The following is a 13930-nucleotide window of genomic DNA, read 5'->3' on the forward strand; positions in this document are numbered from 1 at the left end:
ACATACATGTTGCATGCGTGACGTAGTATTGTATATTGGATATGTTCTTTAATCAATTTATAGAATGAATGTTGGATATTTGTAACTCAGCACAATATTATGATACGTTGTAAATTAAAATGAATTTTTAGTCATCATATCTATTTACACAATGAATTTTGTGTAAGTTTTTGAAAAACCCTATCAGTTATTGTGGCCAACTGATAAGCTTCTTGTCCCGACTAACGGGTTGAATGATCCAACTCTTTGTGAGACACACTCCAACAATTATGCATGAATGTTTGGAGAGTAAGTTCACGAATCTTTATCTATGAATCAGATCAACCATACCGATATTCACAATAAAAGTAATACTCTCAGGATAAAAAATAATATTTTTTCATGGATGAGCCAAATAAGAGATCTGTCTCACAAAATACGATCCGTAAGACCGTCTCACACAAGTTTTCACTATGTTTTGACAATACATCTATATGAAACTTTGAAAATTGAGATATAATTAAAATTGAACACCTAATACAAAAAAAAATTAATACTCATATTGGGTACAAATAGAATTTTTTAAAATATGCCTGCATCTCATATCAGACTACATATTTATTTAATCGAATAAAAATTTAATATCTTTCAGTTAGGGTCGGATATCAAATTTTACGTCTAATGCGGAAGATTGTCATCTCTATTGCAAACTAACATAGCAGTAGAGACTGTAGAGTCATTTCACGTTAGATATTCAGACAAAAGCCATAAACGTATGTTATGCAGAGCCTAGAAATCGGACCTCTATCTTGCTAGAAAATTGTTTACTTTTCAGTCAACTTGCAATGGGTAACTGCGGCAGCCTTCACACCACCACCAATAAACCTCCGGCCCAAGCGAACGGCGGAGCTACAGATCCCACCATCACCGTCCTGCCTTCAGATGAGCCACCACCTCCCCGCCGTCCCCTCCCCACCGGCCCAGGCCGCGTCCTCGGGCGACCCATGGCGGATATCCATTCCGTCTACATTTTTGGCCGCGAACTTGGCCGGGGTCAATTCGGGGTGACCCATCTCGTGACCCATCGCGCCACGGGCTTGACCTACGCCTGCAAGTCAATCGCTACAAGGAAACTCCTGAACGCTGATGACGTGGCCGACGTGCGCCGTGAGGTTCAGATCATGCACCATCTCACCGGAAACCGTAACATCGTGGAGCTGAAAGAGGTATTTGAGGATCGGCATAATGTGCATTTGGTGATGGAATTGTGCGGCGGCGGCGAGCTCTTCGATCGGATTATTGCCAAGGGACATTACTCGGAGCGCGCGGCGGCGGGGCTGTGCAGGCAGATGGTGACCGTGGTGCACGCGTGTCATTCCATGGGGGTTATGCACAGAGATTTGAAACCTGAGAATTTCTTGTTTTTGAGTACTCGTGAGGATTCACCGCTTAAGGCTACTGATTTTGGATTGTCCGTGTTTTTCAAACAAGGTACTGTGTTTATGACCGGGTCACTGTAATTTTTATAATTTTTTTTTTTGTCTAGGAAGATGTTTACATATGCATGAGAGAAATGCGTATGGTGCTTTTTATAGAGTTAGAGATAATAGTTGTTGCAAAAGTTTAAAATTGTGAACCGTGAAGAATTACATACCGAGCAATTTCACCTTCTTCGAGGTGAAAGAGAATTTTGTCTGTTGGTTAATGCAATGTTGTGGTAGAAATCAATACAATAAGGGAGAAATTTTTTATCCTGTAGTTCACTTGTGATTCGTTGATCTTAGTTTTCATGAGCTTAATCCGAGTTCCTTGTTCGGTTGGCCTTTCATATCATTACTTGTTATGTGAGAAAAAATTCACACTAGCATCATCTAGTGAACATTCAGAAATTCGCTTGGGTTAGGTAGGCTTAGGCATAATTGACTGAAATTTAAATTCAAAGGGGGCTCTCCATATTTTCTTGATCTTAATGGATAGAAAGTAGAAACTTATTTGGTTTTTCTTCCTTGTGCAAACAGAAAGCCAGAGTTGAATTTAATGTATATCAGAATAGTCGATCGTGGATAAACACAGGTCATGCTGATAATACGTCAAAGAAACACCGACAAAATGTTTTGTTGATAAAAATTATCTTCTTATATTCTGTTGCTTAATGTTTTGAATCATGTATCCAAGGAAAAACAGATTTGCCACAAAAATAGTTCTATTGGATTTATTTCGGAACTGCTAAATCCTTTGTTCACTATCTGCTGACTGCAGGAGAAGTATTCAAGGATCTTGTTGGTAGTGCGTACTATGTGGCTCCTGAAGTGTTGCGTCGAAATTATGGCTCCGAAGCTGATATTTGGAGTGCGGGAGTGATCCTCTATATTTTACTTAGTGGTGTTCCACCCTTCTGGGGAGGTATCATTTTTTTATATATGTTCGGTCGCTTTTATTCAGTTATCATAATTGGGCTCATAAATCTGAAGGTAGAGGGTGCAGAATGGATGTGGTGCTCAATTGATGAGTGGAGCACAAAAGTTTTTCATCTATTAAGATTGTTGTCAGAAATTGCTGTCTATTTGTGATAATATCGGTGATGTTTGCTGTTTTATCTCCAGAGAATGAGAATGAGATATTTGAAGCTGTTTTACATGGTCACCTTGATTTTGTATCTGATCCTTGGTCATCGATATCAAGTAGCGCCAAGGATCTTGTGAAAAAGATGCTACAAGCTGATCCTAAGGATAGGCTGACCGCAGTTGAAGTCTTAAGTAAGTGTCTCTCTTCGTTGCTTCAGAATGTTGAAAAATATCTATTCAGCGGAAATGGGAACCAAGGCTATTCTGCATCGTTTCTCACATATCATAATCTGTACCAAACATGTATAAGATGACGAATACTCATATACCTATTTCGTTGATTTATTTGAAATCCACCATAGTTATGAATTTAGCTCAACATTTGCAATGTATAGAAAAATTCATAAAAATCTTTGGTAACATGTTATCGGGATTAATTATAGAATATATTGTATATTTGATTTGTTTTTTTTCAGTGAGCCACCTTTTTACTTGACGTGTCATAGTTGTCAGAATTGAAGGCCAGTAATGTCACATCATATGTGTTTGGTTTCTTAATGGTTTTTTAGGTATCAGATCCGGAGATTTGAAAATGATGAGAAAAATATATTTTTGGAAATGAGAACAAATATTAAATGGCAATGATTAGTTTCGATAATTGAAATGGAAATCATTCGCGATAACTGAAACAAAACATAGCCTTCTTTTTCATTGTTCTTTCATTTCATTGTGAAAATGGTTTGGTACTTGTATAACAAAGTCCAACTTTTAAAAATTACAGACCATCCATGGATGAGAGAAGATGGAGATGCATCCGATAAGCCTCTTGACATCGCTGTTTTAAGTAGAATGAAGCAGTTCCGAGCGATGAACAAGCTCAAGAAAGTAGCTCTCAAGGTCAAAACATATCCTTCATGTTGCAGAACTGCACTTTTTCTTGCTTCTGACGAATTCTAATCCATTGTAATTTCAAGGTAATTGCTGAAAATCTTTCGGAAGAAGAAATCATTGGCTTGAAGGCGATGTTCAAATCCATGGATACGGATAACAGTGGAACCATTACTTTTGAAGAGCTAAAAGCTGGTCTACCAAAGCTGGGTACCAAACTCTCTGAATCAGAAGTGAGACAATTGATGGACGCGGTACATCTCTGATTTTATTTATCAAAGCTATATAGAGGAAAATCAACTTCACTATTGGGTTGCACCACTTGGCACATTGTCTTATTTTGCATGATAACGATTGGAATTCGATCATGCTTGGGTGCTTTACAATTTATAAAGATTTAGATTTAAGTTTTACTAAAGCCTATAAATTTTGGTTAAGTGACAAATGTTAGTTTTTCAAATTGATATCAGAGTTAAAGTCACTTGTTCAATATGAATGTGAATTACAACAATTGTTGGGTAGAGAATTGTTGGTTTTGCGGCAATTCTTCGTGTTTTTTGTGTTTGGCTGCCTGTGGCATGACGATTCAGTTGTGGTGTTTATGCTGCTATATAGCTGAAAAGATTTGAGTAACTCAATAAAGTTACTAGCTCTAGGTCTTATTATCACCATTAGTTTGGGGTCATATTCAGATTTACTCGTGGTACATGAAAAAGAGCAGCACACAACATTTAATGGTATGAAATCTTTTGTGCAGTGTTGCGACAATTTTCTTCCTTCAGTATATTTTCTTGCTGTAAAAATGCCACACATTTTAATTTCTTAACATTGTAAGATGCTTCTTGATTTCAATCACGACAATTAGTTTTCAAAAAGTTTGGCCACTGAAACTCATGAGGTGTTTCCAGGCTGACGTTGATGGAAATGGAACAATAGATTACATTGAATTTATAACAGCAACAATGCACATGAACCGAGTCGAGAGGGAAGACCATCTGTACAAAGCCTTTGAATATTTCGACAAGGACAAAAGCGGGTAATACTTGGTTTTCATCCACCTTTCTGCTTATTTTGTTGGATAGTATTCACAGTTTTCTAATGCTTGCCTCTGAAATTAGGTATATCACAATGGAAGAACTCGAGCATGCGCTGAAAGAATACAACATGGGTGATGCTAAAACGATTAAAGAAATCCTTGCAGAAGTAGACACAGACAATGTAAAGTTTTCTTTCACTTCAATAATCTCTCATGTTGACAGGGACTCTGCTACACACTGGAGCAAAATTCGAGGCCAAGATTTATTTACCACTTAGAAAGTTGGAAAATAATGAGAAAATTATGCTTAATCGTGTAGATATAAGAGATTATAGAGAATGAAAGTTATTTTTATGCAAAAATCATATATTAATTTTCATTATGTTGCGTGACAGGATGGGAGGATAAACTATGATGAGTTTGCTGCGATGATGAGGAAAGGCAACCCAGATTTGGTCGCAAATAGACGGCGAAAATAGAATCAACCCAGGCTTCATGACCACTAAGTATTATGCATGTTTTGATGGGTTCTAACTGTTTCCCTTTCTCTCTGGTCAATCGTACCCCGGAGAAAAGAGCTGGATCATATATGGTTGCTTTAGTTTCCCTTGTAGCCAGTGGTGGAGGTTGAGGAAGGATGGTCCTTTTTGGGGTTTTTCCTCTGTTAAGTGCCTTTTAATTTCTGTAAATTGTCCCACACTAAGATTGTTTACTTTTGAGATTGAAGTACAGGATGCTATTATATACATGTATTTGGTATGTATTTACCCATTAAGTTTTGAGCTGTTTATTCGTCAATAAAAAGAGGGGTCTTTTCTTCTATAAGCTCGAGTTTGGCTTGAACCAAGGGCTGCATATATATCGTTTATGTCCCTGGTAAATTAAATACAACGCTTGCTTTTGGTTAAGAACTGTAAAACAATTTCAAATATAATCTTTTTTTTTTTTTTTTGCAGAGATTATGTAATTGGAAAAAAATAAATGTTACACACAATTTTTTGTTTTATTTTTATTTAATCCATTAAATTAATGATTTTGCATCTTTCTAAAATTTAGTTGATTGAGCTGTATTAGTTAAACAAAATAAGAAGAATTACCACTGAATATAGAAATATTAATTTGCATCCAAACAAAGGGGAGAAACAAAAAATAAAATTGGTGTCTTCCCAATTCCCACCATTATCTCAAAATTGCATCTAAACAAAGGGGAGAAACAAAATATAAAATTGGTGTCTTCCCAATTCCCACCATTTAGCATAAAACTTGTTGAAAAATAAATGATCAAACACAAATCACCCGAAATTGCAAAAATTAAGATCGAAGAAGAACCGACGCAAAATGAAAGAATCATTACTGACAAAAACTGAAAATTGTGATTCTTTTAATTACTTAGCATTATTAATGATTGTGTAATCTCTTCATTTTAATGTCATATGGTTTACACAACATTCAGTACTTGTGAATCTTGGAGTAGAGTAATTGTCCACCTAATTCCCACTCGACTTCTGTGAGAGAGTTACTTTTGTTCTGTTCTAACCTCTGTTTTGGTGGGATGCAGTTAATTTCTGATAAAAAGTAGTTGGTAGATTCAACTATTATTAAATGTCCATTCCTATATAGCCTCTACTTAAACACATAAGGTTCCTTTTAGCCAAAAAACTCTTGAAACATGCAAAGGAATCTTGTACGATTGTTGCTTCTTTTCTCCTATGTAACTCTCCATCACTCCCTCCCTCTATCAACTAGCTCAAGATGGATAATAGATGAGCACACAGGAGATCGAGTGAAGCTCGTTTGTGCCAATTGGGCTGCACACCTCGAGCCCATGTTGGCAGAAGGGCTCGATAAGCAGCCTGTGGGAAACATTGTAAAGAATGTCTCGTCAATGGGCTTCAACTGCGTAAGGCTCACATGGGCGACATACATGTTTACACGATATGCTGACGTTACTGTAGCCCAATCTTTCAGCGGCCTTGGGCTTGGAGATGCTATGGTAGGGATATCCCGAAATAACCCTCGGTTTTTGAACCTTACACTCGTCGACGCCCAACGGGCATTGATTGAAGAACTCGGGCTCCATGGTGTGATGGTGGTGCTTGATAACCAAGTTAGCCGGCCCATGTGGTGTTGTGGTGATGATGATGGGAATGGATTCTTTGGAGACAAGTATTTTGATCCTGAAGAGTGGCTGCGAGGCTTGGCAATTGTAGCCAAGCGTTACAAAAACATGCAAATGGTACGTTGCTCTTTTCATTTGGATTAAGGGCGAACCAAGAAGATGGAAATGAAATTGTCGTTCATCTCAACAAAATCATATACTCAAATTTTATGTATATCAACGAAGTGTGTCTCGCTATCACTAATACCTGGATCTAACCGATGCTTAGATGTGAACATTTTAGATTTTCTCTCTTCAATGTAGGTTGTCGCTATGAGTATGAGAAATGAGCTACGTGGTCCACTACAAAACGAGACCGTATGGTATCGATATGTTAAAGAGGGAGCAAGAACAATTCACAGAGCGAATCCGAATCTTCTAGTGATCGTCTCGGGCATACATTACGATCTTGATTTTTCATTTCTGAAGAAAAAGCCATTGAATCTTAATTTTCAACACAAAATAGTTTACGAAACTCATCGATATTCATTTACCGAGGGACAAACAAATTTGTGGCTAAATGGATCATTAAATAGGGTTTGTAAAAGTGTAATTCAAGAATTACAAAATAAAGCTGGTTTTTTGGTGGAGGATGGGAATAAGGCACCTTTATTTGTTAGTGAGTTTGGGATAAATCAGTTGGGAGTGAATCGGGCCGATAATGTTTTCTTGGGCTGTTTTTTGGGTTACTTGGCGGAGATGGATCTAGATTGGAGTATTTGGGCCTTACAAGGGAGTTATTATTTAAGAGATGGGCTTCATGGGCCGGAAGAGACTTATGGGATGCTAAATTATGATTGGAGCTCACTTAGAAGCCCCAAATTTCATCACAAACTTCAGCTTGTTCGAAGGCATTTACAAGGTAACATTTATCAAATACAACTTTTGAAATTTTTATAAATATTTTATATTTTTAACAAAAAATTATGAAATTTAAATAAATTATGTGCACAAAAAAACAAATAATTTCACCTTATCGTGTCAAAATATACTTTTATGTGATTAAGTTCTCTTATAAGACGGTCTCACGAATCTTTATATGTAAGACGGGTCAACCTTACCGATATTCACAATAAAAAATAATACTCTTAGCATAAAAAGTAATATTTTTTATGGATGACCCAAATAAGAGATACGTCTCACAAAATACGACCTGTGAGAGCGTCTTATACAAATTTTTGCCATTTATGTTTCAGTTAGCATTTGAACTTCGGTTTTATTTTGTTTTAAATAATTTAATAAAATGTGGTAAAAGAATATTTGTTATTAGTAACACAAAACGCGCGCTTCATTGCTAGCTTGTATAAAATTAAATGCAGATCCTTATTCAAAAGTGCCCATGTACTACATATTGTACCATCCATGGAGTGGAAAATGCATCAAAGCCAAGAATTCTCAAGTTTACGCAACGGATTGCCGGAGTTTTAGCCGGTGGAATCATGCTGGAAGCAGAAATCCGATCCAGTTAACTGGCTCGAAATTATGCCTATCAGCCACCGGAAACGGGATTCCGGCTATCCTTTCTGGCAATTGCACGGGAAATCAAAGTCAATGGGAATTGATTTCCGATTCCAAGTTGCAGCTTGCTAGTAAAGATGAAAAGGGAACATATCTGTGCCTGGAACTGAACCACGAGAACTCACCAATGGTTGTGACAAATAAGTGTCTCTGTTTGGACGATGATTCGGATAGTAATTGTCAAGAAAATCCAGAGACTCAGTGGTTTAAGCTTATTTTTGCTAATATTTAATAATTCTTTATTATTGTTGATATTTTTTTTATTGTTATGGAATATCTTTAACTTAAATTTGATCAGTGCTACCGGTAAGTTAGCGTCGGGTGGCAAGTAAATCATTAAGAAAATATTTCAGTAATTTTACTATTTATATTGTATTAAATTTAATGATGGACAACTATTGTTTATCTGATACAATTTCCTAAATTTTGTTTGAGATCTAATAATAATAAATTTTGAAAAAAGTTGATATAAATTATCTATAATCACATAAATAGTAAAATGGGACGAAGGGAAAATCCCTTATATATTTTTTATGGAAATTTTAATAATGTTATGTCTGGTGTAATTTAGATTTTAACACATATTCGATCTTCGCCATGAAATTTTTACACGACATAAATAGCTACGATAATTAAGGATGTTGTCATTTGAAACTAAAAATAAAGATTAATTACATTATCATATTCAACTTCCAGAAAAATACATGATTTTTTTTTTACATAACCCCGCGCACTAAAGAAAAATCAAACACAGCATTTATTTCTTGCACCCCTTTTTCAGTTAAAAAATGGACTTTTTCTCAATAATTGATTAATGAATATTCTGATAATCTTACCCAAGCAGTGATCAAATCATTATAGTACATTTATGGAGAAAAAACAAAGACTTTTTTCATGAAAAATCTGATTCTACATTATGGTAAGATCTGCATTTAATACACCTAACCTTAAAAATCAAACATTTTAAATTTTGCAGGCACTATAAATATACAATAACTTTAACCTCAGACACCAGCATTCTTCTTCAGTGGCAGGCAAAATGAATATCATGGAAGCGATCATTTTCCTGCTTCTTCTTCAAACAGCAAATTCATTCGGTCTCGCGACTAACTCCAGATGGATAGTGAATCAAGCAAGAGGAAAACGAGTAAAACTCGCCTGCGCGAATTGGGTCTCACACTTGCAGCCAATGATAGCAGAAGGGATGGAAAAACAGGCCCTGAAATACATAGCAGGGCAGATAGCCGCAACTGGGTTTAACTGTGTGAGATTCACATGGGCTACATTCATGTTTACCAGGGCTGACTATGGTAACCTTACCGTGTCGCAATCACTAGATAAATATGGACTGAAAGACGCCAAAGCGGGAATTGCTAAAAATAATCCCCAGTTTCTGAACATGAATGTGATCGAAGTTCATAGAGCAGTGGTGAATGAACTTGGGAGGAATAATCTGATGGTGGTGCTGGATAACCATGTCAGCGAGCCAAAATGGTGTTGCAATGGCAGTGATGGGAATGGGTTCTTCGGGGATGTCAGCTTCGATCCCGATGAATGGTTAAAGGGATTGGCAGCGGTTGCAGCGACGTATAAAGGCAATCCCGCGGTGATTTTTTTTTTTTTTTTTTAAATATATAAAGCGCCTTGAATACGCAAATCTTTAAATTTGTTTCGTTCTTGTAAAAAAAAAAGGCCAATTCTTCACATATCCTCAATTTGCAGGTAGTAGCAATGAGCATGAGAAATGAACTTAGAGGTGACAGACAAAACGAGCCGGATTGGTACAAATACATGCAACAAGGCGCCCTCGTCATCAATAAACAAAACCCTGATGTATTAGTAATAGTCTCTGGTCTACACTACGACACCATTCTAGGATTCCTGAAATCAAATCCATTTGGGGTGAACATAGGCAATAAGTTGGTGTTCGAAGCACATTGGTACACCTTTGGAACCCTAGCTGAGAAATGGAAGTCTCAAACCAACCTAGTGTGCGCAAGCATGACTCAAAGTGCTGAAAACAATTACCTTTTCTTGATTAGAGGAAACCATTCTTACCCTCTGTTTCTTAGTGAATATGGTATAGACCAAACAGGTGTAAATGAGGCTGATAATCGATATATAAGTTGCTTCTTGGCGGCCATAGTAGAAAATGATATAGATTGGGCGTTATGGACTTTTCAAGGAAGCTATATGCTTAGAGAGGGTGGAGTTAACGTCGGAGAATCTTATGGGATTATGGATTTTAATTGGGTTCGTCCTAAAAGTACTACTTTTGTGCAAAGATTGCAATTTGCGAGACAGATGAATCAAGGTACCATTCAAGTTCTCACTATATATATATAAATGTTTTTTTTTCATGCTTTAGGTATTGGGTTTAAATCAAATAATTGAACACAGGCACATTTAAAAAATAATGAAAACAAGTTTTCCTTTTTGTCATGTTTATTTATTTAGCCAATCAATTAGCTAGCGGCCAATAACTAGAGTTTTGGTTTAAGCAAGTGACGTTAATTATATGTTTGTATTTTGAAAATAAGATCAATTTATTTTTAAAAAAATTCCTAAATTGTTTACCCATGAAATAACTTTGACAAAATTAAAATTTTACACATAAAACTATTTTTTCCAATTTTTTTTCCATGTTTGGTTACGCTATAATAAACTATTTTTTTCACAGATTCAAATCCGAGTCATCCAACTTCCTACAAAATATTCCACCCCCAAACTGGTCAATGCTTGCAGTTTGGCCAAAACGACATCTTCCTATCCAACTGCGTCTCTGCAACTCGATGGGATCAACACCAAGACGGTGGTCCAATCAAGCTTGCCGGAAGTCCACGGTGCCTAGTGGTGGCGGGAGACAATGTTGCCGCACATGTTTCGAAGGATTGCGCCAGCAATAGCAGCAAGTGGAAGACTGTTTCCAACTCTAGGCTTCATTTAGCTGCCCAGAATGGTCAAGGGAGTTATTTGTGCTTAGAAAAGAATGCAGCCGATGCCACAATTCTTACTAAGAAATGTCTCTGTGTAGGAGACAACCTAGTCGATCTTCCTACCTGTGCTGAAAATCCTCAAGTACAATGGTTTAAGCTTGTCCCCGTTAATGTATAAATTTATAATACATATCCAGAAAAAGGAGATTTATAAAACTACTGAGATAGAATAAACAAAGTTTTTCAGTTTTGTTACAAATTTCTTTATAATTTGATTCAGTGGTACGAATTTAATTAGAATTAGTTTCTCTATTATATTATCAATCTATCCCTATTCGCATTAATTAATTCCAAAATTTTTATATATCCTAATAAACACTTAATAAATAAGAGTAAAAAAGAAAATTTCTCCGTGAAATTTGTTTTCCAGTGATTTTCTTAATATAAGTGAAAACACAAATGCACTGAATGGAGGAAGTACTAAGGGATGGTATCCTCGAGTAGATTAGATTTAACACTAATTTAGTTCATCTAGGTAAATGGTGTGGAGAATTTTAGTCCTGATGTCCGTCCACCCGGTTCCGTGGATCGAGTTAGTTAGGTTTAATATTTTTGATAATTTTCTATTTTAAAATATAAATTGATAAAAATGTTAGAAAAAATTAACTTTTAAATTTAATATTGTGCCGTTGGGTAGGGTCATTTATTAGGACAAGGCAAAAAAAAAATCTGGCCATGGAGGAGGGAAAACCTCTCCCCCAGGTTTGTGTCTGTTGAATCAAATTGTTGGATTCCCATTAACCATATGGTCAAACACACCTTATCATTTTCACTATTACCATCCCTTTCACCCGCTTGTCTGATCTGTAGGCTATCCTCCATTAAAGCTCCACAGTTCAGTTTCTTTCCATTCCTTCTTAAAGTCGTTGCCTTTAAGACTCTTTTTAACACCTTTAAAAGTTAGATCTTTTTTCTCCTCTTGAAAGCTATTTTCACCACCTTCCCACCTCTATACCGGCTCTACCAAACATGGAAGCCTTCAGTTTACTCAAATACTGGCGTACCAGCGGCGGAAGTGGAAGCAGCGTCAGTACTGCGGAAACCACCGTTGTCCATCCACGCGCTGCCACGAAAACCATCTTCACTTCTTCCCGGGCCGAAAGCCCTGGCTCTTCACACGGAGAGGACGGTCCATATTTTGACCTGGAATTCGCCCTTCCGGAAGATGAAAGAGACAATGAAGAAGAATCGCCAGAGAAAACGGAAGAAAATTACCAAAGATCTCCGAAGACTGCAAATGGAAACGAGACGGAAAGTGGGAATGGTGGTGAAGAAAAGTCAGAGAGTGAAGAAGAAGAAGAAGAAGGGGAGGTGAACTTTACTCTTACTTCTGATCAGAATCATGAACTCACTCTTTCCCCTTCGGAAGTTCTTTTCAAAGGGAGTTCGGTTTCGGTTGAGCCGACTAGCATTATTTTGAATGATTCGGAAGTTAACTCTAGATTCCCTGTTTTTCTACTGAAATCAGCAACCAAGTTCCGGGTGCTTCTCCTGAAGCTAAAGAAATCAAAATCTGTAAATGGGATTCTTGAAAAGACCGAGAAAATGGATGCTAATAGTCATGAAAATTCCTCTCCTCGGGAATTTCAAGTAAAGCAGAGTACACTGAGCGGTAAGTTTCTCACTGTGATGTGTCAAGCTGAGGAAGTAAGAATGCCTCTTGTTTCTTCATTTACCAGAGGTAATAGCTCAAAGAGTAAGCATGGCGGCAAATGTACGAAGAATAATCAAGAAGATTCTGATTCAACGGCGGCCTCAGAAGAGAGAAAATTGACAAAAGAAGTGGTGCAAAAGTACATAAAAATGGTGAAGCCTTTGTACGTTGGCGTCTCGAAACGTTATGTGGAGAAGTTGAAGTTTTCTGGGCAGTTGAACATTTCAGCCGGAGCAGCTTCCAAGAGTGGCGGAGCGGTTTCTCTTCCGGCGAAGAAAGGAGGGGAGACGACAAAAGCCGCGTCGTCGGCCGGATGCGTGAATACTCACTCAAAGCAATCTTCCATAAATAGTAATCTGCAAGCAGGGCTAAAAGTAGTGCGTAAGCACCTGGGCAAAATCCGGTCAACTTCCGCCATCGTAACGCCGCCTCCGCCGCCCGGGAAGATGGATCCCAGCCGTCGTGATGACTCGTTGCTGCAAATCCATGATGGCATTCAAGGCGCCATTCTCCATTGCAAGAAATCATTCAACGCAACAAGATGTAATTTTCCGATTTAACTTATCCCCAAGATTTCTTTCAACCTTTTTTATTAGTTGAATTAATTAACTAATTCCCTCGATAAAATTAAATTAAACTTCAGACGTGGAATCTTCGGGATTGTCTCGCTCGGTGAGTGATCCGTCGTACGAGAAATCTGTAATAATGTCAACGGATTCTTCGTCTTCAACGTCGTCATCATCATTTTCATGGGAATAAACTAAAGACAACTTAGAATGATCTTAGCTAATTCCAAATTATCCGTGGTGTATTACAATTTCTATATATTATATAAAATAAAGTGCAAAGTGTAAAATGTAAATTACTGAGTTCAAAGTGCTTGGAATAATCAAATCACCGAGGAATGATTAATAAATTATTAAGTTTGCTTAGAAGCTATGTTAAAAGTGCTTGGAATAATCAAATTGCCCTGGAATAATTTTTATACTAAATATATTTATAATATTAATATTTGTCCATAAGTTGAATAATATAGTGACATTTATATACCGTTAATGTATTTTATTTAACACATTAATCTATTTATGAAGATAGTTAATAGTTATAAATGTTTCTTATTGGGCTTTGTAATTCAAT

At 36.9% G+C, this 13930-nt stretch overlaps 4 protein-coding genes across 4 annotated transcripts; all 4 read left to right on the forward strand.

The window, feature by feature from the left end:
• The first annotated feature begins 625 nt into the window (after positions 1 to 625).
• On the forward strand, positions 626 to 5211 carry LOC142555648 (calcium-dependent protein kinase 1-like). The gene is made up of 8 exons (XM_075666648.1): positions 626 to 1470; positions 2239 to 2382; positions 2583 to 2735; positions 3325 to 3440; positions 3518 to 3685; positions 4340 to 4467; positions 4550 to 4649; positions 4863 to 5211. The coding sequence occupies exons 1-8, from the start codon at positions 825 to 827 to the stop codon at positions 4944 to 4946; spliced, it is 1539 nt and encodes a 512-aa protein (XP_075522763.1). The 5' UTR covers positions 626 to 824; the 3' UTR covers positions 4947 to 5211.
• Positions 5212 to 6134: 923 nt separating this feature from the next.
• On the forward strand, positions 6135 to 8459 carry LOC142556645 (glycosyl hydrolase 5 family protein-like). The gene is made up of 3 exons (XM_075668124.1): positions 6135 to 6703; positions 6890 to 7487; positions 7945 to 8459. Exons 1-3 carry the CDS (start codon positions 6137 to 6139, stop codon positions 8373 to 8375), a joined length of 1596 nt encoding a protein of 531 aa, XP_075524239.1. The 5' UTR covers positions 6135 to 6136; the 3' UTR covers positions 8376 to 8459.
• Positions 8460 to 9178: 719 nt separating this feature from the next.
• LOC142556646 (glycosyl hydrolase 5 family protein-like) lies at positions 9179 to 11298 on the forward strand. The gene is made up of 3 exons (XM_075668125.1): positions 9179 to 9749; positions 9866 to 10457; positions 10824 to 11298. The coding sequence occupies exons 1-3, from the start codon at positions 9183 to 9185 to the stop codon at positions 11255 to 11257; spliced, it is 1593 nt and encodes a 530-aa protein (XP_075524240.1). The 5' UTR covers positions 9179 to 9182; the 3' UTR covers positions 11258 to 11298.
• Positions 11299 to 11857: 559 nt separating this feature from the next.
• Positions 11858 to 13729, forward strand: LOC142556648 (putative membrane-associated kinase regulator 2). The gene is made up of 2 exons (XM_075668126.1): positions 11858 to 13336; positions 13437 to 13729. The coding sequence occupies exons 1-2, from the start codon at positions 12109 to 12111 to the stop codon at positions 13550 to 13552; spliced, it is 1344 nt and encodes a 447-aa protein (XP_075524241.1). The 5' UTR covers positions 11858 to 12108; the 3' UTR covers positions 13553 to 13729.
• The last annotated feature ends 201 nt before the right edge of the window (positions 13730 to 13930 follow it).

Source organism: Primulina tabacum, chromosome 9, assembly GCF_025594145.1.
Source record: "Primulina tabacum isolate GXHZ01 chromosome 9, ASM2559414v2, whole genome shotgun sequence".
NCBI lineage: Eukaryota > Viridiplantae > Streptophyta > Magnoliopsida > Lamiales > Gesneriaceae > Primulina > Primulina tabacum.

Excerpts from the sequence above, each read along its gene's own strand:
- LOC142556648 (XM_075668126.1), top strand. The coding sequence starts at position 12,109 with ATGGAAGCCTTCAGTTTACTCAAATACTGGCGTACCAGCGGCGGAAGT. Across the intron at positions 13,337-13,436 it reads ATCATTCAACGCAACAAGAT|ACGTGGAATCTTCGGGATTG; the intron begins GTAATTTTCCGA and ends ATTAAACTTCAG.
- LOC142556646 (XM_075668125.1), top strand. The coding sequence starts at position 9,183 with ATGAATATCATGGAAGCGATCATTTTCCTGCTTCTTCTTCAAACAGCA. Across the intron at positions 9,750-9,865 it reads CGTATAAAGGCAATCCCGCG|GTAGTAGCAATGAGCATGAG; the intron begins GTGATTTTTTTT and ends CTCAATTTGCAG. Across the intron at positions 10,458-10,823 it reads TGCGAGACAGATGAATCAAG|ATTCAAATCCGAGTCATCCA; the intron begins GTACCATTCAAG and ends TTTTTTTCACAG.
- LOC142555648 (XM_075666648.1), top strand. The coding sequence starts at position 825 with ATGGGTAACTGCGGCAGCCTTCACACCACCACCAATAAACCTCCGGCC. Across the intron at positions 1,471-2,238 it reads GTCCGTGTTTTTCAAACAAG|GAGAAGTATTCAAGGATCTT; the intron begins GTACTGTGTTTA and ends TGCTGACTGCAG. Across the intron at positions 3,686-4,339 it reads TGAGACAATTGATGGACGCG|GCTGACGTTGATGGAAATGG; the intron begins GTACATCTCTGA and ends AGGTGTTTCCAG.
- LOC142556645 (XM_075668124.1), top strand. The coding sequence starts at position 6,137 with ATGCAAAGGAATCTTGTACGATTGTTGCTTCTTTTCTCCTATGTAACT. Across the intron at positions 6,704-6,889 it reads GTTACAAAAACATGCAAATG|GTTGTCGCTATGAGTATGAG; the intron begins GTACGTTGCTCT and ends TCTTCAATGTAG. Across the intron at positions 7,488-7,944 it reads TGTTCGAAGGCATTTACAAG|ATCCTTATTCAAAAGTGCCC; the intron begins GTAACATTTATC and ends AATTAAATGCAG.